Below are 27,232 nucleotides of genomic sequence, written 5' to 3'. Positions count from 1 at the left end.
AACAACAACAGGAATCACCAGTCAGTGACAGGCTGGTGCGAAAAATGCAATCGCACAGCCATTTGCATGCTGATTGACAGGAAGAGGCCATATGTGTGTGGTAGCTAACCGTTTCCCGGGAGTGTCAGGGAAAACGCAGGTTCCCAAGCTTTTTCAGGGAGGGTATGTGACGTCAGTTCCGGACCCGATCAGCCTGTTCTCATCGCACACTGTAGGAGTAAGTCCTGGGCTGCACACAGACTGCACACAGTAGAAAATTCCTTCACTAGTGAGTGAGGTGCGAACGGATGTGCAGCTGCCCGCTGACTGAGGGATTTTTAGCATCACAGGGTACACATGCGATCTCACACATGCACGGTGAATATACACTCCCCTTGGGCGGCGACTATCTGAATGCAGCACAACAATTTTAGCAGCCCAGCGATCAGGTCTGAATCACCCCCCCCCCCCCCCCCCCCCATTGATGTTTGAGGTCCATCCGTAGCTCGTAGGGAAAGGAAACTCTGATGTTCCCCATCTCTCTGAGCCAGAAGTGCGAAATGGCGCTCATCAAAAACGGAGCAGGTGGCTCACCTAGTAAAGTAAATGAGGAAAGGAATAAGGAGGTGGAGGAGGGTTTCCCTCCCTAGAAAATTTGAAGGCCCCTTCAAAATTGTACTATACAGATAGATAGCTAGATGCATCATCGCTTCGAAAGTGATAAAATGGAGAGTGAAAAAGTGCCAGCCAATCAGGTACTACCTGCCATATCACAGGCTGTGTTTGAAAAATGGCAGTTAGGACCTGATTGGCTGGTACTTTTTCATGCTCCATTTTATCACTTTCCAAGCGATGATGCATCTAGCCCATAGTCTCATACATCTAGCCTTAATACGCCATGCACCGCAAGATTCCTGGCGTGAGTGAGCTGGCAGTTCCCGGGCAGCTCAGCTAACATCAGGCATCTTTTTTGCCGAAAATGCGTCTTATTCACATAGCTATGTGAATAAGACGCACAAGCAGACTCTGCTGATTAAATTGATATGTGGCATGCCTATATTATGTGTGCAACTGCGGTTGTATTTGAATAAAAAATGTTACAGTGTTTTCCAGGACGCATTTTGGGGAATAAATGCACAACCAGACGTCTGGCGTTAGTAAACGCGCTCATGACTAGGCGTGACAAGAAGGGCTGTAACAAGGATGTAGGAGGACACATCTGTAGGACCCACAGATTTTCAGTTATGCTTCTGGGTACACAGGTAACACGGAAACAAGAAAACTCTGATGTTCACCATAGTAACCAATCAGACACTTGCTTTCATTTTGTAAATTGTAGCAAAAATAACGCAACCTCATTTTTTCTATGACTTATAGAACGGTCTCTGCATAAATGTCCCCTGTGCATTCATCACACTGAGCGTGTGTTTATAGGTAGTGCCTGTGAACAATCAAAATTCTATTCATGCGCTTTTTATATTGTTGCTTAATATGACTAAGACGTAGATTAATATTTTAGTACATGAAAGGCCATGTGAGCTGACACATGGATTGCCAGTTCTCTTAGATTACCGTTTTGGAGCACTGCTGTACAGATAACTGGAGCTGTTGCTGTAGGACACATGCTCCGAGCCATTAGAGAACTCTGGGAAGCTTCTGTCGGGGAGAAAAGAAAATATATATCAGCAAAACATGGCGGCCAGAGCATACAGATACTGATACTACTGCCCCAATAGCATAAAAGTGGGTCCATCCAGTGGAATCTCCATCATAACCTATATCAGCTGTTGCCACCAGCAGGCTGCCATCAGAAATTGTGGGGAGCAGTATGGCTGAAGCTAAGCAGATCTATGTAGTGTGCGGTTGCAGACACTGGAAGTGTGGCTGCACACTACATAGATATGATTGGCTGCAATGGTTTTATACTGACAATTATACGTTGCTTCATATACTGTAGTTGCAATTACCAGACTTGTGTGAGGTTATAGATTCAAGTTCCAAGAAAGACATTACTGAGAAATGTGTGTTTAAAAAAAAAAAAAGAGTATGTAACTGATGGTGCACAAATCCTCCTGTACGTATAGGTGCCTGCCTGTCTCTCCCACCTCCCAGCCAACAGCAAAACATTAGACACTGATGGGGGCACGCAGCATGCCTATGATTCAATAAGGAACAGTTCACAGGCAAGATCATCAGCACGCTGTGGGTCCCCCAGAGCCCGGGCCTGGTACATCAGTAGCTGTGGGTCCCCCTGAGCCCGGGCCTGGTACATCAGTAGCTGTGGGTCCCCCTGAGCCCGGGCCTGGTACATCAGTAGCTGTGGGTCTCCCTGAGCCTGGGCCTGGTACATCAGTACCCGGGCCTGGTACATCAGTAGCTGTGGGTCCCCCTGAGCCCTGGCATGATACATCAGTAGCTGTGGGTCCCCCAGAGCCCAGGCCTGGTACATCAGTAGCTGTGGGTCCCCCTGAGCCCGGGCCTGGTACATCAGTAGCTGTGGGTCCCCCTGAGCCCTGGCATGATACATCAGTAGCTGTGGGTCCCCCAGAGCCCGGGCCTGGTACATCAGTAGCTGTGGGTCCCCCTGAGCCCTGGCATGATACATCAGTAGCTGTGGGTCCCCCTGAGCCTGGGCCTGGTACATCAGTAGCTGTGGGTCCCCCTGAGCCTGGGCATGGAACATCAGTAGCTGTGGGTTCCTCTGAGTCCAGGCCTGGTATATCAGTAGCTGTCCCCCTGAGCCTGGGCCTGGTACATCAGTAGCTGTGGGTCCCCCTGAGCCTGGGCCTGGAACATCAGTAGCTGTGGGTCCCCCTGAGTCCGGGCCTGGTATATCAGTAGCTGTGGGTCCCCCTGAGCCTGGGCCTGGTACATCAGTAGCTGTGGGTCCCCCTGAGCCTGGGCATGGAACATCAGTAGCTGTGGGTCCCCCTGAGTCCGGGCCTGGTACATCAGTAGCTGTGGGTACCCCTGAGCCTGGGCCTGGTACATCAGTAGCTGTGGGTCCCCCTGAGCCTGGGCATGGAACATCAGTAGCTGTGGGTCCCCCTGAGTCCGGGCCTGGTATATCAGTAGCTGTGGGTCCACCTGATCCCGGGCCTAATACATCAGTAGCTGTGAGTGTCCCTGAGCCTGGTACATCAATAGCTGTGGGTCCCCCTGAGTCCGGGCCTGGTACATCAGTAGCTGTGGGTTCCCCTGGGCCCTGCCTGGCATGATACATCAGTAGCTGTGGGTCCCTCTGAGCCTGGGCCTGGTACATCAGTAGCTGTGGGTCCCCCTGAGCCCGGGACTGGAACATCAGTAGCTGTGGGTCCCCCTGAGCCTGGTATATCAGCAGCTGTGGGTCCCCCTAAGCCTGGTATATCAGTAGCTGTGGGTCCCCCTGAGTCCGGGCCTGGTATATCAGTAGCTGTGAGTGTCACTGAGCCTGGTACATCAATAACTGTGGGTCCCCCTGACTCCGGGCCTGGTACATCAGTAGCTGTGGCTCCCCCTGAGCCTGGGCATGGAACATCAGTAGCTGTGGGTACCCCTGAATCCGGGCCTGGTATATCAGTAGCTGTGGGTCCATCTGAGCCCGGGCCTAATACATCAGCAGCTGTGAGTGTCTCTGAGCCTGGGCCTGGTACATCAGTAGCTGAGGGTTCCTCTGAGCCTGACCCTGGTACATCAGTAGCTGTGGGTCCCCCTGGGCCTTGGCCTAGTACATCAGTAGCTGTGGGTCCCCCTGAGTCCAGGCCTGGTATATCAGCAGCTGTGGGTCCACCTGAGCCCGGGCCTAATACATCAGTAGCTGTGGGTACCCCTGAGTCCGGGCCTGGTATATCAGTAGCTGTGGGTCCATCTGAGCCCGGGCCTAATACATCAGCAGCTGTGAGTGTCTCTGAGCCTGGGCCTGGTACATCAGTAGTTGAGGGTCCCTCTGAGCCTGACCCTGGTACATCAGTAGCTGTGGGTCCCCCTGGGCCTTGGCCTGGTACATCAGTAGCTGTGGGTCCCCCTGAGTCCAGGCCTGGTATATCAGCAGCTGTGGGTCCACCTGAGCCCGGGCCTAATACATCAGTAGCTGTGAGTCTCCCTGAGCCTGGGCCTGGTACATCAATAGCTCTGGATCCCCTAAGCCTTGGCCTGGTACATCAGTAGCTGCACAGTTCATTCACAATATAGTCTGACTGGACAGTTATTAATAACTGATCACGTTGCTTTTAAGTAAAATTAAAAGTAATAATGAAGTTCAAAATAATATACACATCTGTTTCCTTCACCTATATATAGCAATATGCTTTATTACTGCAGACCAATTGCAAATATGACTACAATTATGTGAATATACTGCAGCAGCCACAATACTATAGTAATAGTATAAAAATGAAGCCACCGAGCCTGCTGCGTGGGGAGTACAGCGAGCCCGTAAGTGGCTTCGTTATGCTCGCCCCAGCCAGCATTCCTGGGATCCTGGGGTTGGGGTCAGGGTTAGGCACTAGGGGGAGGGTTAGTGTTAGGCTGCTGGAGGGGGAGGTGTTAGGGTTAGGCTGCAGGAGGGGTGGGTTAGGGACATTGTTAAAATACTTACCAGGATCCATTGGGATTCTGTCCTTCAGGATTCAGCTGGCTGTTAAGTACCCATAGAAAGGCAATTTTTTTAAGGACCAAGTGAGTTAATCAATTTGTCTGAGGCACTTGGCTCCACAAAGAAAGGATTTATATCATTTAATTCAAACTATTTGTGAAAGCTAAAGAACATGTCCATCATCACCCTGCCTAGTACCACCCCTGTACCAGGGTAACCTAAAGTCCCTTCCCTTCCCGGAGTCCCCACCATGCATATAGTATGAAATAGTCCTCCTGCCTCCTGGATAATAGGTGTCCTATAATGAATGCTGGAAGTACATGACAAGCCCATAAGTGGTCTGAGAGACAGATACAGATGTATAATAATAATAATAATAATAATAATAATGACATTGTTATAATAAGTCATTATAGTAACAATAATGTTAATACACATCCTGGGCCTCGTTTAGAGGTACAAATTCTATAAAGGATCTATGGAAATCTGGGAGCAACCGAAGCTTCCAAAGTTATACAGTATAATGTATATCAATTATACATATAGCTAAAAATAAGTCTTACCCAGCAGAGGTCGGAGATTTCAGATTCTCACTTGTGTTGACATATTCCTTTACAAAGAGAACTCCTTTATTGCTAGCAAAATTAAAAATAAAATATGTTAATTTAAAGTATTGGAGCTTTAATTGACATGAAAACAGTTAAGTATTTCTTTTTGTAGATATAAGATATTTGATTATTATTATTATTACCACCACCTCCTCTCCCTTCCTCATTGTCTGCTCTTGACTTTGCCACTTATTTCACATCCAAGATTGACTCCATACGTCAGGATATCACTTCCCACCAGACCAGCAACCAGCCACCACCCATCCCTTGCCACCCCTCCCCTTCCCTCTTACCAACTCTGACATCTTTCTCCCATGTATCTGGCGAGGAAGTCATGGCCCTCATCCGTTCCTCCCCCCCCACAACCTCCCCGCTCGACCCTATCCCCTCCCACCTCCTCCGTTACCTCTCCCCTTCTGCCTGTTCCCATCTTGCCCACCTTCTCAATCTCTCCCTTTCATCAGGCACTGTCCCCTCTGCCTTCAAGCATGCTCTTGTCTCCCCTATTCTTAAAAAACCTACCCTTGATCCTAACACTCTCTCCAACTATCGACCCATCTCTCTCCTCCCCTTTGCCTCCAAACTTCTTGAGCGTATTGTCTATAATCGCCTCACTGCCTTTCTTTCCTCTCACTCACTGCTTGACCCATTCCAGTCTGGTTTCCGTTCTCTCCACTCCACTGAAACTGCCCTCACAAAAGTCTGCAATGACCTCCATGCAGCCAAATCTAAGGGCCACTACTCTCTGCTTATTCTTCTTGACCTCTCTGCTGCTTTTGACACTGTGGACCATCCTCTCCTTCTGCAAATCCTTCACTCTCTTGGTCTGCGTGATACTGCCCTCTCCTGGCTGTCCTCCTACCTCTCTGATCGTTCCTTCTCTGTCTCCTCTCATGATGCTACCTCCCCCCCACTTCCACTAACTGTTGGTGTCCCCCAAGGCTCTGTTCTTGGTCCTCTCCTTTTCTCTCTCTATACGTCCTCTTTAGGTGAACTCATTAGTTCTTTTAACTTCCAATATCACCTCTATGCTGATGACACTCAAATCTACCTCTCCTCCCCTGATCTCTCCACGGCTCTCCTCACTCGTACCTCAAACTGTCTTTCTGCTATCTCTTCCTGGATGTCTCAGCGCTTTCTTAAACTCAACATGTCTAAGACTGAGCTGATCATCTTCCCACCCTCCCGCACAGCCTCACCTCCCACAATCTCATTATCCATTGATGGCACAACTATCTCCCCTAGCCCCCAAGTACGCTGTCTTGGCGTAATCCTTGACTCCTCCCAGTGGCGTAAGTTCGCCCCAGTCGCCCGGAGGCATGATAAATGTTGGTGCCCCCCCTACATATCGCCGGCATAACGACAGCGTGGTGAGCGCAAATGAGCCCCTTGCGGGCTCGCTACGCGCGCCACGCTATTTATTCTCCCTCCAGGGGGGGTCGTGGACCCCCACGAGGGAGAAAAACTGTCGGTATGCCGGCTGTCGGGAATCCGGCGACGGTATACTGTGCGCCGGGATCCCGACAGTTGGCAACCTGAAGACCACCTATAATGCCCCTGTACAGTGCCACATACATATAAAAATGTCTAAAAATGGGTGCCTCCACACTGCCAGAAACATATGTCCCCACAGTGCCAGATACATATATGCCTCACAGTGCCAGATACACATGACCCCCAGTGCCATTTATACTTGTCCCCCCAGTGCCAGATATGCCCCCAATGCCAGTGTCCCCACAGTGCCAGCTATGCCCCTAGTGCCAGATATATATGTCCCCAAAGTGCCAGCTATGCCCCCAATGCAGTGTCCCCACAGTGCCAGATATACATGTCCCCACATAGTGCCAGCTCTGCACCCAGTGTCAGATATACGTGTCCCCCCAGTGCCAGCTATGCTCCTGTGCCAGATATGCCTCCGGTGCCAGCTATGCCCCTAGTACCAGATATATATGTCCCCAAAGTGCCAGTTATGCCCCCAATGCAGTGTCCCCACAGTGCCATATATGCCCCCCAGTGCCAGATATACATGTCCCCACACAGTGCCAGCTCTGCCCCAGTGCCAGATATATATGTCCCCACAGTGCAAGCTATGCCCCTAATGCCAGTGTCCCCACAGTGCCAGATATGCCCCAGTGCCAGATATACATGTCCCCACACAGTGCCAGCTTTGCCCCCAGTGCCAGATATACGTGTCCCCCCAGTGCCAGCTATGCCCCTGTGCCAGATATATATGTCCCCAAAGTGCCAGCCATGCCCCCAGTGCCAGATATGCCCCCAGTGCCAGATATATATGTACCCAGAGTGCCAGCTATGCCCCCAATGCAGTGTCCCCACAGTGCCAGATATACATGTCCCCACATAGTGCCAGCTCTGCACCCAGTGTCAGATATACGTGTCCCCCCAGTGCCAGCTATGCTCCTGTGCCAGATATGCCTCCGGTGCCAGCTATGCCCCTAGTACCAGATATATATGTCCCCAAAGTGCCAGTTATGCCCCCAATGCAGTGTCCCCACAGTGCCATATATGCCCCCCAGTGCCAGATATACATGTCCCCACACAGTGCCAGCTCTGCCCCAGTGCCAGATATATATGTCCCCACAGTGCAAGCTATGCCCCTAATGCCAGTGTCCCCACAGTGCCAGATATGCCCCAGTGCCAGATATACATGTCCCCACACAGTGCCAGCTTTGCCCCCAGTGCCAGATATACGTGTCCCCCCAGTGCCAGCTATGCCCCTGTGCCAGATATATATGTCCCCAAAGTGCCAGCCATGCCCCCAGTGCCAGATATGCCCCCAGTGCCAGATATATATGTACCCAGAGTGCCAGCTATGCCCCCAATGTCAGTGTTCCCAGTGTCAGATATGCCCCCCTGTGCCAGATATATATGTCCCCACAGTGCAAGCTATGCCCCTATTGCCAGTGTCCCCACCGTGCCAGATATGACCCCAGTGCCAGATATATATGTCCCCACAGTGCCAGCTATGCCCCCAATGCCAGTGTCCCCACAGTGCCAGATATGATCCCCAGTGCCAGGTATACAGGTCCCCACAGTGCCAGCTATGCCCCCAATGCCAGTGTCCCCACAGTGCCAGATATGACCCCCAGTGCCAGGTATACAGGTCCCCACAGTGCCAGCTATGCCCCCAATGCCAGTGTCCCCACAGTGCCAGATATGACCCCCAGTGCCAGGTATACAGGTCCCCACAGTGCCAGCTATGCCCCCAATGCCAGTGTCCCCACAGTGCCAGATATGACCCCCAGTGCCAGGTATACAGGTCCCCACAGTGCCAGCTATGCCCCCAATGCCAGTGTCCCCACAGTGCCAGATATGACCCCAGTGCCAGGTATACAGGTCCCCACAGTGCCAGCAATGCCCCCAGTGCCACATATAGATGACCCTCCCCCCCATCCCTTGTGCTGCTCACCGCGCTGCTGCTGCTGTCTGTGAGGGGAGGAGAGTGCAGCGTGCGCCTCTCCTGCCCCTTACTCTCCGGCGGCTGTGTCCCTCTTCAATTATGCACCGGTCCATGAGCCAATCAAAGCTCGTGGACCGGCAGCCTTAGCTGCCGGTCCGCGAGCTCTGATTGGCTCACGGACCGGCGCTGAATTGAAGCGCGCCGCCGCCGGAGAGTGAGGGGCAGGGGAGGCGCACGCTTCGATCCCCTCCCCTCACAGACAGCAGCAGCAGCGCGGTGAGCGGCACTAGGGACAGTGGAGGAGATGCGCCCCCTTGAGGCCAGGAGCCCGGCGGCAGCCGACTCCACTGCCTCCCAGAGTTCCGCCCCTGACTCCTCCCTCTCCTTCAAACCACACATTCAGCACCTCTCACAAACCTGTCATTTTCATCTCAAAAACATTTCTAGAATCAGACCTTTTCTCACACAGGATGCCACTAAGATCATTATTCACTCACTGATTATTTCCAGACTGGACTACTGTAATCTCCTCTTAACTGGCCTCCCTGACAATCACCTCTCTCCACTCCAATCTATCCTCAATGCTGCTGCCCGGCTCATCTTCCTCACCAAACGCACTACGTCTACCTCCCCCCTCCTACAGGCCCTCCACTGGCTTCCCTTCCCTTTCAGAATCCAATTCAAACTTCTCACACTCACTTACAAAGCACTCACCCACTCCTCTCCCATCTACATCTCTGACCTTATCTCCCTTTACTCTCCCACCCGTCCTCTTCGCTCTGCTAATGCACGCCGTCTCTCCTGTCTTCTGATTACTTCCTCCCACTCCTATCTCCAAGATTTTTCACGTGCTGCTCCATTTCTCTGGAATTCTTTACCTCTCCCCCTCAGACTCTCCACCTCTCTACAAAACTTCAAACGGGCTCTTAAGACCCATTTCTTTACCAAACGTAGCCAAATCTCAACATAACCCTCTGTTCCACGCTCTCTATGTACCCCATCTGTGTCATCCCTGTCTGTCTACCCCTCCCCTTAGAATGTAAGCTCTCACGAGTAGGGCCCTCTTCCCTCATGTGCTTATACTTTTCTTACTTTAATAATCCTCAACCGCCCAGATCCCACAGTTTTTTGACCACCTGGAACTTATCTCTGTTTACTGGTGTAGTTATGCTTAGCTGCCCTGTACTTGTCCTATATTGTATTCAACTGTAAGTCACTGTTTTCCTATTTTTTATGTGCATTTGTACTCTGTAATCGGGCGCTGCGGAACCCTTGTGGCGCCATATAAATAAAGGATAATAATAATAATAATAATAATATTAAAGTGTCTCTGTTTTGCTATGCGAAATGTGTCCTCTAGGTGGCAGGCTATATAAACAATTAGAGAGCAGACTGGAAACCTCAAAATACATGAAATGAAATCAGAATCAGAATCAGCTTTATTGGCCAAGTATACTTGCGTATACTAGGAATCTAATTTCGGTTTACAGTGTAGCAGCAATGGGGGAACACGTAGACAAGAGGGGGGGGGGGAATGGGGCGTGGGAATATATGCAGTATACAGCTTAAGTAAAAGTACACAGTACAGAGACTGGACAGTCAACCCGGCGGATTGTCAGGAGCTCAGCAGGTGGACTGCTTGAGGAAAGAAGCTTTTGAGGCTTCTATTGGTTCTGGTGGGAATGGCACTGTATCTTTTTCCTGATGGCAGCAGGTTGAGCTCGCCATAGCCCGGGTGAGGTGGATCATTGACTATCCTGGTCGCCTTTTTTTGGGCTCTGGACCAGTACAGGTCGTGGACACGTGGGAGGTCAACTCCGATGATCTCAGCAGATCTTACCACTCTTTGGAGCCTGCGTTTGTCTCTCTCACTGGCGGAGCTATACCAGATGATAATCGAGGATCACAGAACAGATTCTACAATTGCAGAGTAGAAGAGGAGCAGGAGATTCTGTGGGATGTTAAATTTCTTAAGTTGCCTTAGGAAGAACAGCCTCTGCTGCGCCTTTCCGATGGTGGCATCTGCATTTGGTCCCCACTTGAGGTCTCTAGAGATCGTGGTCCCCAGGAACTTGAAGGAGTCCACTAGCGACACCACACTATCGGCTATGATTAGTGGGGGTGCTTCCGCTGGGTTCTTCCTAAAGTCTACTACCATCTCGACAGTTTTAAGTGGGTTGAGCTCTAAGTTGTTACAGCTACACCACCGGGCCAACCGATCCATTTCCCGTCTATAGTCCGATTTGTCCCCTTCTCTTATGAGGCCAATAACGGTGGTGTTGTCAGTGAATTTAATGATTTTAACCGACTGAGAGAAGAGCAGGGGTGAGAGGACACAGCCCTGGGGTGCCCCGGTACTGATCGACCGAGCTTGGGAGGTGAATCCCCCCACTTTGACCACCTGTATTCTGTTGGTCAGAAAGTTCACTATCCAGGAACAGGTTGCTTCCGGGACCCCTTGGTGGAGTAGTTTGTGGTAGAGAAATGGGGGAGATTGTATTGAAGGCCGAGCTGAAGTCTACAAACAGGATCCTCGCGTAGGCTCTGGGCGTGTCCAGGTGCAGCAGGATGTGGTGCAGGCCCAGGTTGACAGCATCTTCAATGCACCGATTCGCTCGGTAGGCAAACTGAGGGGGGTCTAGATGGGGGCTGGTCACAGCTTTAAGGTGGTTCAGAACCAGGCGCTCGAACACTTTCATGACCACAGACGTCGGTGCAATCAGTCTGTAGTCATTCAGACTTGTGATGGTAGGTCTCTTGGGGATCGGAATGATTGTGGAGATTTTGAAGCAGGAGGGAACGTTGCGTATTTCTAGCGATTTATTAAATATTTTGGAGAATATGGGGACTAAAGTGTGGCAATAATAATGGATTTATAATAACAAACATCTATAGATAGTGAGTGGGCAAATTGTTTTGGTTTACAAGTTGCCCTAGTTTGCTAAACCTTTATTGGATAAATATTACCCAGAAATGACCTAGAAACAGACCAATCATAGTGCACGGAACATAAAGAATTGGGGGTAAATTACAAAAGAAGTGATGTTGTCCATAGCAACCATCTGGAATACTGTGTCCAGTTCTGGAGACCATATCTCCGGAAGGATATAAATACATTAGAGAGTGTACAAAGAAGGGCAACTAAAATGGTGCATGGCCTACATCACAAAACTTACCCGGAAAGGCTAAAAGATCTTAACATGTATAGTATGGAGGAGAGAAGGGAAAGGGGGGACATGATAGAAACTTTCAAATATACCAAAGGTTTTAACAAAGTTCAGGAGGGAAACATTTTTCAAAGGAAGAGAAGTATTAGAACTCGAAGACATACACTGAAACTGGAGGGAGGCAGGTTCAGGGGAAATTTAAGGAAAAATTATTTCACAGAAAGGGTAGTGGATAAGTGGAATAGCCTCCCATCAGAGGTGGTAGAGGCTAAGACTGTAGAGCAATTTAAACATGCTTGGGATAGGCATATGAATATCCTTACAAAGAATTAAGGTTCAAAAAGGGTTGCGATTACCTAAAGGATTAAAAAAAAGGGCAGACTAGATGGGCCAAGTGGTTCTTATCTGCCGTCAAATTCTATGTTTCTATGTAACCAATCAGATTCTATAATTTTCTAGAATGCCAGAGAAATGATAGATAGAATCTGGTTGCTATGGGCAACATCACCTCTTTTCATTTGTAGAATTTAAGTTCCCCCCTAATCAGAATCAGAATCAGCTTTATTGGCCAGGTATATTTGCGTATACTAGGAATTTGTCTTTGGTTGGGGGAGCAAGTAAAGTCATACAGATAGGTATACAGTAGGGACACAAGTGAGTTACATGTACGTCTAGTCAGTATATAGCAGTGGTAGACAACCTGAGGGGCTTCACGGGGTTACCCTCTAACCATCAAAATGACCACACATTACTCTAAATCGATGAATGAATAAATAAATAAACAAGTCAATACACTACATATCTGTAATAATATATCAGCATGCAGTGTTAAATAAGCGCTACAAGCTATAAGAAGACAATAAAGCAGGAAGGAGCTTGGGGCTGCAGATGAAGGCTTGGAGGGCTGCATTTGGGCAGAAAATGGTGGAAGCATCCCTGAATTGCTCTACAGTCTTTCTGCCTCATTATGGCAACTAGAATACAGACACAAGAAGCTTGACCAGTGGCCAAACTCCACCCTTCTTCCATGGATACACCTCTTTTTTTTCTAAATCTTAAAAAAATAATACTTAAGTGCCACGAAGCATTGCGGCGACCCACCCAGGGTGTTGTCATTTGCCCCTCAGCCAGGGACAGATCCATAGGGGTCACGATCAGTGTGATCGCACCGGAATCATCCGCCCCCCCCAGAGCCCACCCTGCAGCAGCTCACAGAGCCGGCCCTAACCAAAATGATGCCCTAGGCAAGATTTTGGCTGGTGCCCCCTAGCACCACTGCTAGTTCCACCTCTGACCCTGCACCCCTTTCCCAGCACCATTACCCCTCACCAATAGCAGTCCTTATTTTGGTGTTCCCACCCCCTATATTTTAAACATGAACATTGCGCACATCTGGCGCACAACCCAGAAAAGTATGTGTTTTTGCTGGCAAGGGGCATGGCCACACAATAATACCCCCAGTTCAAATCCTGCCACACAGTACTGCAACTTTATTCACAATTTATCATGTGATAGTGTCGCTAATTCATGTTACATCACACAGTAGTATCGCTTTACCTTGTATACGTTACTCCTCACAGTAGTGTCCCTTATTCACATTACATCACAATAAATTGCTCCTTATGCACATTACACCACAACATATTGCTCTTTATTCACATTAGACCACACAGTAGCGCCCTTTATACACATTATGCCACACAGTAGAGCATCTTCTACACATAATGCCACACATTAGTAATGCATTTATGCACATAATACCACACAGTAATGCCCCTTACATATATGACACACATTATTAATGTCCTTATAAGTATAATGCGCCTTACGCATTATGCCAACCTTTATCAATGTCCTTATACACATAATGTCCTTTACACATATGCCACACATTATTAATGCCCTTATACACATAAAGACACACATAATGTCCCTTACACATAAGCCACACATTATTAATGCATTTATACACACGACACACTTATTGCCCCTTACACATATGCTGAACACTATTACACAACCAACCCACTCACACAAACACAGCACTCACATGGCCACTAACACTGTGTCCTCTGCCTCTGCTTGGATACAGATGTGTCCTCATAAATCGCCTCAGTGTGCCATGCAGTAGGAGATGCCTGGCGTGAGTCATCTGGCAGCTCTGCTAACGGCAGGTGCCTATTTATTGATGGAAATGCACCTTGTTTGCATTGCTATACTGCTAGGATGCACAAGCAGCTTCTGCTGATTACAATTATATGCTGCATGCCTATATACTGTGTGCGACTGTGGCTGTATCTGCATGCGAAATGCTACACACAGAATATAGGCATGCCGCATATCATTTTAATCAGCAGAAGCTGCTGGTGCCCCTAGGCATGCCAAATGCCCTAGGCAGTTGCCTAGTTTGCCTATGCCTAGGGCCGGCTCTGGCAGCTCAGCCGCAGCAGCATCCCCAGACCCATGCAGCCCAGCACACAGCAGTGTGTACAGACTGCTGGGGAGAGAGAGAGGCTGCTGACATGTGAGGAAGGTGGGGGACGGACCCAGGCCCCCATCGGGCACCTCTAGTAAGCCTGGGCCCAGTTTATTAGTACCCGGTTCCCCCTCTCTCGGCACATCTGATGATAATAGCCCCCTTCACTTCAAACTGAAGCAGTATCTCATGTGCATCAACACTTGCGCAATCTGCATTACCACCTCCACCCGCATTAGTACAATAGCAAGTCAGCTCTCCACATTGTGTCAATAGCAGTGTTCTATGATATTCTGCAATGCACAATAAATCGGACATCTAGTAGGATACAATTGCCTGAAAAAGTGACATTACTAAATCCTCCAAATATTTCACTTTGAATTCTTTTTGCTAACTTTTCTCCAATACATGATGAGTAACAGGTCTCATTTTACCATCCTCCGGTGTAACTGGAAACCGAAATTACCTGGACTGAGAATCGTACTGATTGGCGTCCCCAGATGAAGGGCTCTCATAGCGGGTCTCCGTAGTGGGGGCTGTGTTAATCTTTTCTCTTGAGCTGGATACAGTTCTATAATTAACAAGTTTTTGTCAGTGCTTGGAAACAGGGGCCATGCTGGGCCTCGGTAATGAATGTGGGGGTGTGACCTAAAAAGGGGCCGTGTCCAAATCCCCTAAAGATAATATCATTTATAAAAAGAATAATTGCGAGGCGGCGTCACACTCCACAGGGGGTGCCATTCTAATGCAGAGAGGCAGGTGGTGGGAGCTTCCTACCTTGCTTATGGAAAGCGGGTCCTCCTACTCGGCTATTGCTATCTTCCCAGTGATATTTGGGAAGATGGCATACTGTATGTGCACTAGAGAGCAAACATCTTTGCTATTAATTTGCGGGTACCATTTTCCCAAAGATATCAATGGGAAGATGGAGCCAGTGTGTGTAGGTATACTCAGGAGGGAATGAGGTAGTATGTGTTTGGGGGCGGCAGCGGACCCGGACCCTGCCGAGCCCCTCCAGCAGCCCAGGTAATTAGTACTCACTCCACCCCCCTCCCCTCGGCACCACTGCTTGGAAATGAGAGACTATAAAAAGCAAAGTTATTGTAAACTATATCAATGTCAATATGGAAAAATTGGGAGACCATTTTCTGTTAGAAAGTGTGTTGTGTCTGCAATTTGTGGGCGGTTAAATAAAAGGGGTGCAAACCAGCTGGGACAAAGATGCAATCCCGTCGGGAATTAAACAGTCACTTAGTAAATACTTACACTGATGCCTGTGAAACAGTGGAAACGGCTGTGCTACCCTCTACGCAGTGTGGAACACACCATAAAACTGTGTCACTTCATACTCTATATCTCAGTTTAATATGGTCATTGGAGTCTGCATTCTTTTTTTTTTATTGAAGCATGAATATAAATGTACTTATCGCTGAACATAGATTTGTAATGATTACAATAAAATGTTAACACTACATAAACTACAATGTGACGTCTTTCACTAATTTCCGAACAATGGGGGTCATTTCGAGTTGTTCGCTCGCTAGCTAGTTTTAGCAGCCGTGCAAACCAGGGACGTGCGGTGAGCTAAATGGCTCAGGAGGCACTGGCTAACCCCAGAGACAGATTTACATGCAATATATGAGCCAAAGGGTACATCTGGGCATTATACACATTTGCAGAATTATAAACTCCTGGAAATCTGGTGAGTTTTGATTAGTGATGTGTGGAAAGGATACACAGGTGAGGCACTGCCTCACCTGCCATAGACTTTTTACTCCAAAGTTTGGGCTATAAAAATTATTAGAATAATGCAAAGAAGATATTTCAAACAAATTATCAGTATTTTTCATATATTTTATTCAGTCAAAACTCTGGTTTAAACGTAAGTATGACAGGAAAGGCTCTGCCTCACCTGCCTCACCCCACCGCACGTCACTGGTGCAAACGCTATGCCGCCTTCCACTGGGAGTGTATTTTAGCTTAGCAGAAGTGCGAACGGTTGTATTGCAGAGCGGCAACAAAAATTTTTTGTGTAGTTTCAGAGTAGCTCAAAACCTTCTCAGCGCTTGCGATCACTTCAGATTATTCAGTTCCGGATTTGATGTCACAAACCCGCCCATCATTCGCCCAGCCACGTCTGCGTTTTTCCTGGCACGCCTGTGTTTTTCCGTACACTCCCGGAAAAACGGTCAGTTGCCACCCAGAAACGCCCACTTCATGTCAATCACTCTGCGGCAAGCAGTGCGACTGAAATGCATCGCTAGACCCTGTGCAAAACTACATCGTTCGTTGTGCCCGTACATCGCGTGTGCGCATTGCACCGCATACGCATAACTGCCGATTTTTTGCCTGATCGCTGCACTGCGAACAAATTCAGTTAGCGATCAACTCGGAATGACCCCCAATAGCAAGAAAAATAATGATATATTGTATTGTTATATCGAGTTATGAAATACACAAATTCTATTTAAATCCAATAGAATGTGTGACATTCACTTCCCACATCAAGATAAGATTTGAATAAACAGATTATTCAAGAGCAATGGGAGGATCCCCTTCCAAAATTCTTAGGCCATACCACGAAGTCAGATGCAGGCTCTTATGGATTCCCTTGCGTATTGAGACTGTTTGCGTTGCAATATAATTTTCCCAGACATCAAAAAACGGGCCAACCCGTTTTTCTTTTTCGAACATAGCGGAGTCTACATTCTTACCAAGCCCTATATGGGCTTTCAGTCCCACTGTGACAATCAAAAATACAAAAAAATAAAAATAAAATCACAGTAGAGCTGAAAGCCGGGATGGAGGATGGGGTAAGAAGAGCAGAGGGTGCTCCTGGTGCAGCAAGTGCATACACAACTACACATTTCCTCCTTCCACCCAGGAATTTCACTTTGGGACTCAGGGACTGTGAATTCTGACTCACTGTTACCCCCCTAACAAGGTGATGGCCCCGATGTGTTTAGGGGGGCGGCTCTGAATTATGTGGACTGTCAGCGTGGAAAGAGGGACGTCGCTAAGCAGCACTATTTCTTCCATCGTATTTTGGCACACCCAATAAAAATGTGTCACTTTAGATTGAATTGAACTAAACATTATTAATGTAATCATCCAAGTCATAAACTGAAATGTCTTCAGCATTTTGATTGGTTAGTTAAGTGGTAGCTATAACTGGCTTAAATGTAAATGATATGTATAATGATTCACTGGATGTGTTATTCTCCGGCCTTCCCCGTCATCTTACCGTGATGATCTGGTGTTGGCGTCTTCTAAATAATCGTTGTATCCGGGATCTGTGGAGCGATTTGTAGTAACTGTGGTGCGTGAGCTGGATCTGTTTAAAACATAACCCATCATAAACATGAATACTGCAGCTAATAATAAGAATTTACTTACCGATAATTCTATTTCTCGTAGTCCGTAGTGGATGCTGGGGACTCCGTCAGGACCATGGGGAATAGCGGCTCCGCAGGAGACAGGGCACAAAAATAAAGCTTTAGGATTAGGTGGTGTGTACTGGCTCCTCCCCCTATGACCCTCCTCCAAGCCTCAGTTAGGATACTGTGCCCGGACGAGCGTACACAATAAGGAAGGATATTGAATCCCGGGTAAGACTCATACCAGCCACACCAATCACACCGTATAACTTGTGATCTGAACCCAGTTAACAGTATGACAAACGTAGGAGCCTCTGAACAGACGGCTCACAACAATAACAACCCGAATTTGTTTGTAACAATAACTATGTACAAGTATTGCAGACAATCCGCACTTGGGATGGGCGCCCAGCATCCACTACGGACTACGAGAAATAGAATTATCGGTAAGTAAATTCTTATTTTCTCTAACGTCCTAAGTGGATGCTGGGGACTCCGTCAGGACCATGGGGATTATACCAAAGCTCCCAAACGGGCGGGAGAGTGCGGATGACTCTGCAGCACCGAATGAGAGAACTCAAGGTCCTCCTCAGCCAGGGTATCAAATTTGTAGAATTTTGCAAACGTGTTTGCCCCTGACCAAGTAGCAGCTCGGCAGAGTTGTAATGCCGAGACCCCCCGGGCAGCCGCCCAGGATGAGCCCACTTTCCTCGTGGAATGGGCCTTGACAGATTTAGGTTGTGGCAAGCCTGCCACAGAATGTGCAAGTTGAATTGTGCTACAAATCCAACGAGCAATCGTCTGCTTAGAAGCAGGAGCACCCATCTTGTTGGGTGCATACAATATAAACAGTGAGTCAGACTTTCTGACTCCCGCCGTTCTTGAAATATATATTTTCAATGCCCGGACCACGTCCAACAACTTGGAATCCTCCAAATCGTTAGTAGCCGCAGGCACCACAATAGGCTGGTTCAGGTGAAACGCTGACACCACCTTAGGCAGAAAATGAGGACGCGTCCGCAGTTCTGCCCTGTCCGTATGGAAAATCAGATATGGGCTCTTATATGATAAAGCCGCCAATTCTGATACTCTGCTGGCTGAAGCCAGGGCCAGTAGCATGGTTACTTTCCATGTAAGATACTTCAACTCCACCGATTTGAGCGGATCAAACCAATGGGATTTGAGAAAATCCAAGACTACATTAAGATCCCACGGTGCCACTGGGGGCACAACCGGGGGCTGTATATGTAGTACTCCTTTTACAAAAGTCTGGACTTCAGGAACTGAAGCCAATTCTTTCTGGAAGAAAATCGACAGGGCCGAAATTTGAACCTTAATGGACCCCAATTTGAGGCCCATAGACAATCCTGTTTGCAGGAAATGTAGGAATCGACCCAGTTGAAATTCCTCCGTGGGGGCCTTCCTGGCCTCACACCACGCAACATACTTTCTCCAAATGCGGTGATAATGTTGTGCAGTCACCTCCTTCCTGGCTTTTACCAGTGTAGGAATGACCTCTTCCGGAATGCCTTTTTCCCTTAGAATTCGGCGTTCAACCGCCATGCCGTCAAACGCAGCCGCGGTAAGTCTTGGAATAGACACGGTCCCTGCTGAAGCAGGTCCCGTCTTAGAGGTAGAGGCCACGGATCCTCCGTGAGCATCTCTTGAAGTTCCGGGTACCAAGTTCTTCTTGGCCAATCCGGTGCCACTAGTATCGTTCTTACTCCCTTTTGCCGTATAATTCTCAGTACTTTTGGTATGAGAGGCAGAGGAGGGAACACATACACTGACTGGAACACCCACGGTGTTACCAGAGCGTCCACAGCTATTGCCTGAGGGTCTCTTGACCTGGCGCAATACCTGTCCAGTTTTTTGTTGAGGCGGGACGCCATCATATCCACCATTGGTTTTTCCCAACGGTTCACAATCATGTGGAAGACTTCTGGATGAAGTCCCCACTCTCCCGGGTGTAGATCGTGTCTGCTGAGGAAGTCTGCTTCCCAGTTGTCCACTCCCGGAATGAATACTGCTGACAGTGCTATCACATGATCTTCCGCCCAGCGAAGAATCCTTGCAGCTTCTGCCATTGCTGTCCTGCTTCTTGTGCCGCCCTGTCTGTTTACGTGGGCGACTGCCGTGATGTTGTCCGACTGGATCAACACCGGCTGACCCTGAAGCAGGGGTTTTGCCAGACTTAGAGCATTGTAAATCGCTCTTAGCTCCAGTATATTTATGTGAAGAGACATCTCCAGGCTTGACCATACTCCCTGGAAGTTTCTTCCCTGTGTGACCGCTCCCCAGCCTCTCAGACTGGCATCCGTGGTCACCAGGACCCAGTCCTGTATGCCGAATCTGCGGCCCTCTAACAGATGAGCACTCTGCAACCACCACAGAAGAGACACCCTTGTCTGTGGCGATAAGGTTATCCGCTGATGCATCTGCAGATGTGATCCGGACCATTTGTCCAGCAGATCCCACTGAAAAGTTCGTGCGTGGAATCTGCCGAATGGAATCGCTTCGTAAGAAGCCACCATCTTTCCCAGGACTCTTGTGCATTGATGCACAGACACTTTCCCTGGTTTTAGGAGGTTCCTGACAAGTTCGGATAACTCCCTGGCTTTCTCCTCCGGAAGAAACACCTTTTTCTGAACCGTGTCCAGAATCATTCCCAGGAACAGCAGACGTGTCGTCGGGGTCAACTGAGATTTTGGAAAATTCAGAATCCACCCGTGTTGTTGCAGCACTAGTCGGGTTAGTGCTACTCCGTCCTCCAGCTGTTCTCTGGACCTTGCCCTTATCAGGAGATCGTCCAAGTAAGGGATAATTAATTAGCCTCTTCTTCGCAGAAGAATCATCATTTCGGCCATTACCTTGGTAAAGACCCGAGGTGCCGTGGACAATCCAAACGGCAGCGTCTGAAACTGATAATGACAGTTTTGCACCACGAACCTGAGGTACCCTTGATGTGAAGGGCAAATTGGGACATGCAGGTAAGCATCCTTTATGTCCAGGGACACCATAAAGTCCCCTTCTTCCAGATTCGCTATCACTGCTCTGAGTGACTCCATCTTGAACTTGAATTTTTGTATGTACAGGTTCAAAGATTTCAGATTTAGAATAGGTCTTACCGAGCCGTCCGGCTTCGGTACCACAAATAGCGTGGAGTAATACCCCTTTCCCTGTTGTAGGAGGGGTACCTTGACTATCACCTGCTGAGAAAACAGCTTGTGAATGGCTTCCAATACCGTCGCCCTGTCTGAGGGAGACGTTGGCAAAGCAGACTTTAGGAACCTGCGAGGGGGAGACTTCTCGAATTCCAACCTGTAACCCTGAGATACTACCTGCAGGATCCAGGGGTCCACCTGTGAGCAAGCCCACTGTGCGCTGAAATTCTTGAGTCGACCCCCCACCGCTCCTGAGTCCGCTTGTAAGGCCCCAGCGTCATGCTGAGGGCTTTGCAGAACCCTGAGAGGGCTTCTGTTCCTGGGCAGGGGCTGCTTGCTGCCCTCTCTTACCCCTTCCTCTGCCCCGAGGCAGATATGACTGTCCTTTTGTCCGCTTGTTCTTATAGGACCGAAAGGACTGCGGCTGAAAAGACGGTGTCTTTTTCTGTTGGGAGGGGGTCTGAGGTAAAAAGGTGGATTTTCCGGCAGTTGCCGTGGCCACCAGATCCGATAGACCGACGCCAAATAATTCCTCCCCTTTATACGGCAATACTTCCATATGTCGTTTGGAATCCGCATCACCTGACCACTGTCGCGTCCATAAACTCCTTCTGGCAGATATGGACATCACATTTACTCTCGATGCCAGAGTGCAAATATCTCTCTGAGCATCTCGCATATAAAGGAAAGCATCCTTTAATTGCTCTATAGTCAATAAAATACTGTCCCTATCCAGGGTATCAATATTTTCAGTCAGGGAATCCAACCAGACGACCCCAGCACTGCACATCCAGGCTGAGACGATGGCTGGTCGCAGTATAACACCAGTATGTGTGTATATACTTTTTAGGGTAGTTTCCAGTCTCCTATCAGCTGGATCCCTGAGGGCGGCCGTATCAGGAGACGGTAACGCCACTTGTTTTGATAAGCGTGTGAGCGCCTTATCCACCCTAGGGGGTGTTTCCCAGCGCGCCCTAACCTCTGGCGGGAAAGGGTATAATGCTAATAACTTTTTTGAAATTTGCACTTTTCTATCTGGGTTAACCCACGCTTCATCACATACATCATTTAATTCCTCTGATTCAGGAAAAACTACAGGTAGTTTTTTCACCCCCCACATAATACCCCTTTTTGTGGTACTTGCAGTATCAGAGATATGCAAAGCCTCCTTCATTGCCGTGATCATATAACGTGTGGCCCTACTTGAAAATACGTTTGTTTCATCACCGTCGACACTAGATTCAGTGTCTGTGTCTGGGTCTGTGTCGACCGACTGAGGTAAAGGGCGCTTTACAGCCCCTGACGGTGTCTGAGACGCCTGGGCAGGTACTAACTGGTTTGCCGGCCGTCTCATGTCGTCAACTGATTTTTGTAATGTGCTGACATTATCACGTAATTCCATAAACAAAGCCATCCATTCCGGTGTCGACTCCCTGGGGGGTGACATCACCATTATCGGCAATTGCTCTGCCTCCACACCAACATCGTCCTCATACATGTCGACACACACGTACCGACACACAGCAGACACACAGGGAATGCTCTTATCGAAGACAGGACCCCACTAGCCCTTTGGGGAGACAGAGGGAGAGTTTGCCAGCACACACCCAAGCGCTATAATATATATGGGAACAACCTTATATAAGTGTTGTTCCTTATAGCAGCTTAAATATATCAAAATATCGCCAAAAAATGCCCCCCCTCTCTGTTTTACCCTGTTTCTGTAGTGCAGTGCAGGGGAGAGTCCTGGGAGCCTTCCTCACAGCGGAGCTGAGCAGGAAAATGGCGCTGTGTGCTGAGGAGAATAAGCCCCGCCCCCTATTTCGGCGGGCTTTTCTCCCGGAGTTTTAGATATCTGGCATGGGTTAAATACATACATATAGCCTCAATGGCTATATGTGATGTATTCTTTTGCCATAAAGGTATTAAATATTGCTGCCCAGGGCGCCCCCAGCAGCGCCCTGCACCCTCCGTGACCGCTTGGTGTGAAGTGTGTGACAACAATGGCGCACAGCTGCAGTGCTGTGCGCTACCTTCATGAAGACTGAAGAGCCTTCTGCCGCCTGTTTCCGGACCTTCAATCTTCAGCATCTGTAAGGGGGGTCGGCGGCGCGGCTCCGGGACGAACCCCAGGGTGAGACCTGTGTTCCGACTCCCTCTGGAGCTAATGGTGTCCAGTAGCCTAAGAATCCAATCCATCCTGCACGCAAGTGAGTTGAAATTCTCTCCCCTAAGTCCCTCGATGCAGTGAGCCTGTTGCCAGCAGGACTCACTGAAAATAAAAAACCTAAAAACTTTTTCTAAGCAGCTCTTTAGGAGAGCCACCTAGATTGCACCCTGCTCGGACGGGCACAAAAACCTAACTGAGGCTTGGAGGAGGGTCATAGGGGGAGGAGCCAGTACACACCACCTAATCCTAAAGCTTTATTTTTGTGCCCTGTCTCCTGCGGAGCCGCTATTCCCCATGGTCCTGACGGAGTCCCCAGCATCCACTTAGGACGTTAGAGAAATACTGTTGTTAACATATAATTTCACTTGCTAAGGAAATGCTTCAGTTAGGCAACTACATCCCCAGGCCCACGCAGCCCAGCATGCAACAGCGTGTGCTGGCTGGTGGGGAGAGAGAGAGAGGCTGCTGACACATGTGGGGGGCGGACCCAGCCTCCTGCCGGGCACCTCCAGCAAGCCCAGGCTCGGGTCAAGAGTACCCGTTCTCCCCCTCTCTCAGCTCATCCGAACCAATAGCCCCCACCACTCCAGACTGCGGCAGTATCCGTGCATCAGCACTCCAGCAATCAGCATTATCATATCCCCCCACATTAGTGCAATAGCAAGTCAGCTCTCTACATTGCAGCAATTACAGTGTACTATGATATTCTGTAACGCTAAATAAATCGGTTATCTAGTAGGATATAATTGCCTGGAAAAGTTACATTACTAAGGGGGACATGTACTAAGCAGTGATAAAAGTGGAGAAGTGAGCCAGTGGAGAAGCTGCCCATGGCAACCAATCAGCTGCTCTGTATACTTTCATAATATTATAAATTATAAATGTAACGTCAGTGCTGATTGGTTGCCATGGGCAACTTCTCCACTGGCTCACTTCTCCACTTTTATCACTGCTTAGTAAATGTCCCCCTAATTTCTCCAAATGTTTCACGTTGAATTGTTTTTGCAAACTTTTCTCCTAAGTAGACTGTAACCTACTGAGTAGTGTCAGTAACAATACATGATGAGTAACAGGTCTCATTTTACCATCCTTCAGTGTAGCTGGAAGCCGAATGTTACCTGGACTGAGGATCGTACTGATTGGCTTCCCCAGATGAAGGGCTCCCATAGCGGGTCTCTGTAGTGGTGGTTGTGGTAATCTTTTCTCTTGAGTTGGATACTGTTCTATAATTAACAAGTTTTTGTCAGTGTTTGAAAATGAGAGCATATGTTCCTATCAATAGGGAATAATTGGGACGGCGATTTCTGTGGTAAAGTGAGCTTTGTCTGCAATTTGTGGCGGTTAAATTGAAGGGGTGCAAACCAAACGGGAAGAAGTCTATGGGCGGGATGTAATGGAGTCAAAGTTCAGCGGCTGTGCGGGTTGCCGCCCAAACTTGGACTTTTTTTTAAAAGAGGCGATCATGTAGAAGGCATGATTTAGCCTTGTACCGTACATGATTGCCCCTTTAAAAAAAGTCAGAGTTCGGCTGGCATCCCGCATGGCCGCCAAACTCAGACTTCAATACATCCTAGCCGATATCTCAAATTAATATGATTAATATGGTCATTGGAGCCTGCATTTTATCAAGCCCCACTGTGGTAATCAAAAGTACAAAAAAAAGTAAAAATCACAGTAGAGCTAAAAGCCCGAATGAACGATGTGGGCAGAAGAGCAGAGGGGACTCTTGGTGCAGTAAGTACATACCCACTTACACATTGCCTTCTCCTGCTATGCAATTATGCATTGCCTCCTTCCACCCAGGAATTTCACTTTGGGACTCAGGGACTGTGAATTCTGACTCACTGTTACCCCCCTAACAAGGTGATGGCCCCGATGTGTTTAGGGGGCCGGCTCTGAATTATGTGGACTGTCAGCATGGAAAGAGGGACGTCGCTAAGCAGCAGTATTACTCCCATCATATTTTGGCAGACCCAATAAAAATGTGTCGCTTTAGATTTTATTGAACTGAACATTATTAATGTAATCATCCAAGTCCTAAACTGAAATGTCTTCAGCATTTTGATTGGTTATTTAAGTGGTATCTATAAATGGCTCAAATGTAAATGATATGTATAGCAATTCCCTGGATGTGTTAATCTCTGGCCTTCCCCGTCATATTACCGTGATCTGGTGTTGGCGTCTTCTAAATAATCGTTGTATCCGGGATCTGTGGAGCGATTTGTAGTAACTGTGGTGCGTGAGCTGGATCTGTTTAAAAGATGAACCGTCATAGACATGAATATTGCAGCTAATATACTGTTGTTAACATATGATTTCACATGCTAATGAAATGCTTAGGTTAGGCAGCTGCATCTGTTGGTATCATGTATATCACATTTTACTTAGCTCAAACAGGTGTGCAACTACAAGTCTAAGCATGTTCTTGCAAGCCTCAAGTATGCAAGAGATGGAGTTCAACATCTGCAGAGCAACAGATAATTGGGAGCATATGTGTCAAAGTTTGGAGAGAGATAAAGTACCAACCAATCAGCTCCTGTCTTTTTTTCAAATGCAGCCTGTAAACGGACAGCTAGAAGGCGATTGGTTTGGTACTTTATCTCTCTCCACTTGATCTCTGTCCAACTTTTGATAAATTCCCTGATTCCTGACTTAGATAGGAAATGCATGACACAAACAGTGGACAGTTTTAATACATAAACTTGTAGTTCTATAATTTGCACACTCCCCTTCAATAAATAACTCATAGTGAATAAGAAGACAGAATTGTTTCCTTAAAACAGTGTGTTCCAAACTCGGTCCCCAGAGTTGCCCAGAAAGGATAACAGACGGCCACGATGCAATCACAAATCTGCGTATGCATTAGCAGAATTGCAATCCATATGCAAAAAACGAATACCATCAACAGTTGCGGCTGACCCATGCCTACTCAGAATAATGCAATTGCATCGGGCGCCATGTTTGTCATCGCAACGATCACAGATGACGTCAGATACACGCCCTGAAAACGACCATGATATGCCTGCGTTTTCCCAACCACTCCCCACAAACGCCATGTTGCCACCCATGCACGGTCACTTCCTGTCAAAAAAATTGTGACTGCTTTTAACTTCAAACGCAGAGCAATCGCATTTTGATCTTCGCGCACGCGCAATGCATTTGCACCACATGTGCAGTCTGCTGATAATCGATCACTGCGTGCGTTCTCACATTAGGATTAGCAGATGATAGTGAATCAGGCCCAGAGTTTGGGAAACATTGCCTTTATCTGATATAGGGGGGTAATTCCAAGTTGATCGCAGCAGGAAATTTTTTAGCAGTTGGGCAAAACCGTGTGCACTGCAGGGGGGGGGGGGGCAGATATAACATTTGCAGAGAGAGTTAGATTTAGGTGGGTTATTTTATTTCTGTGCAGGGTAAATACTGGCTGCTTTATTTTTACACTGCAATTTAGATTGCAGATTGAAATCACCACACCCAAATCTAACTCTCTCTGCACGTGTTATATCTGCCCCCCCTGCAGTGCACATGGTTTTGCCCAACTGCTAAAAAATTTCCTGCTGCGATCAACTTGGAATTACCCCATAGCACTAAAACCACAAGATTGTACACAACGTGAGTGATGTGAATAAATAGTTCTATCACAAGGGAAATAGCAATCCACATTACTGAATAAGAATGCAATTAATACTGCTCATGTTGTGTAATAATGCTTCCTGTATGTGTGGAATTAAGTCTATGAATACAATTTTAAAAAGCAATTGCCATTGCTTCCGTTCTATTGATTACCTGTGAGGAAACTAATTAGAAGATTTGACTTGATAATCTAAGTGTTGCATATTAATTGCTAATAATGAGACAGCTGCATTTCAGTATCTATAAGTCAGATGTCTGATGCTACAATATATACAGCCGTCTGAATAGCACGAGAAAGAATCATGCAAGTTAACGTTTTACTTGATCAAATCACCAACATAAATAAGATATGTGTTCTTTCCTGTCTTACTCATGACTCCCACATTCCTTATTTGGTAAATGTCCCAGCATAATTTTCCCTATTTGTGGGTATCTATATATTACAGATGATAATAATTATGGAAATACAAAGAAGTAAATGGACAGAAATTCAATTCAATAATGATTTGGTTCTGTCAGTTCTAATTTCCCATGATAATATGAAAGAGGTCACACAGGGTAACTGGATGGTCATTAATGCAGTCTGGATAATAAGCATATTCTTAATGAGTGGTGATAAGCAGGAGAAAGTCCATTGTTACGGATATGTAACAATTCTGGAACA

General features: G+C 47.7%; 1 protein-coding gene across 5 annotated transcripts in view; it reads right to left on the bottom strand.

The window, feature by feature from the left end:
• Positions 1 to 27,232, bottom strand: part of ZNF185 (zinc finger protein 185 with LIM domain) — a 344,343-nt gene that overhangs the window by 9,225 nt on the left and 307,886 nt on the right. For all 5 annotated transcript variants that reach the window (XM_063937558.1, XM_063937560.1, XM_063937559.1 and 2 more), the window contains 6 exons: positions 25,096 to 25,182; positions 24,051 to 24,155; positions 17,466 to 17,555; positions 14,688 to 14,792; positions 5,116 to 5,187; positions 1,552 to 1,635 (listed from right to left, as the gene is read on the bottom strand). In XM_063937558.1, coding sequence (XP_063793628.1) covers positions 1,552 to 1,635; positions 5,116 to 5,187; positions 14,688 to 14,792; positions 17,466 to 17,555; positions 24,051 to 24,155; positions 25,096 to 25,182 — 543 coding nt within the window. The remainder of the gene's footprint in view (positions 1 to 1,551; positions 1,636 to 5,115; positions 5,188 to 14,687; positions 14,793 to 17,465; positions 17,556 to 24,050; positions 24,156 to 25,095; positions 25,183 to 27,232) is intronic.

Source organism: Pseudophryne corroboree, chromosome 8 (assembly GCF_028390025.1).
Source record: "Pseudophryne corroboree isolate aPseCor3 chromosome 8, aPseCor3.hap2, whole genome shotgun sequence".
NCBI classification, from domain to species: Eukaryota; Metazoa; Chordata; class Amphibia; order Anura; family Myobatrachidae; genus Pseudophryne; species Pseudophryne corroboree.
The sequence above is the reverse complement of the archived record's forward strand: the minus strand, read 5'-3'. Positions and strand labels throughout refer to the sequence as shown.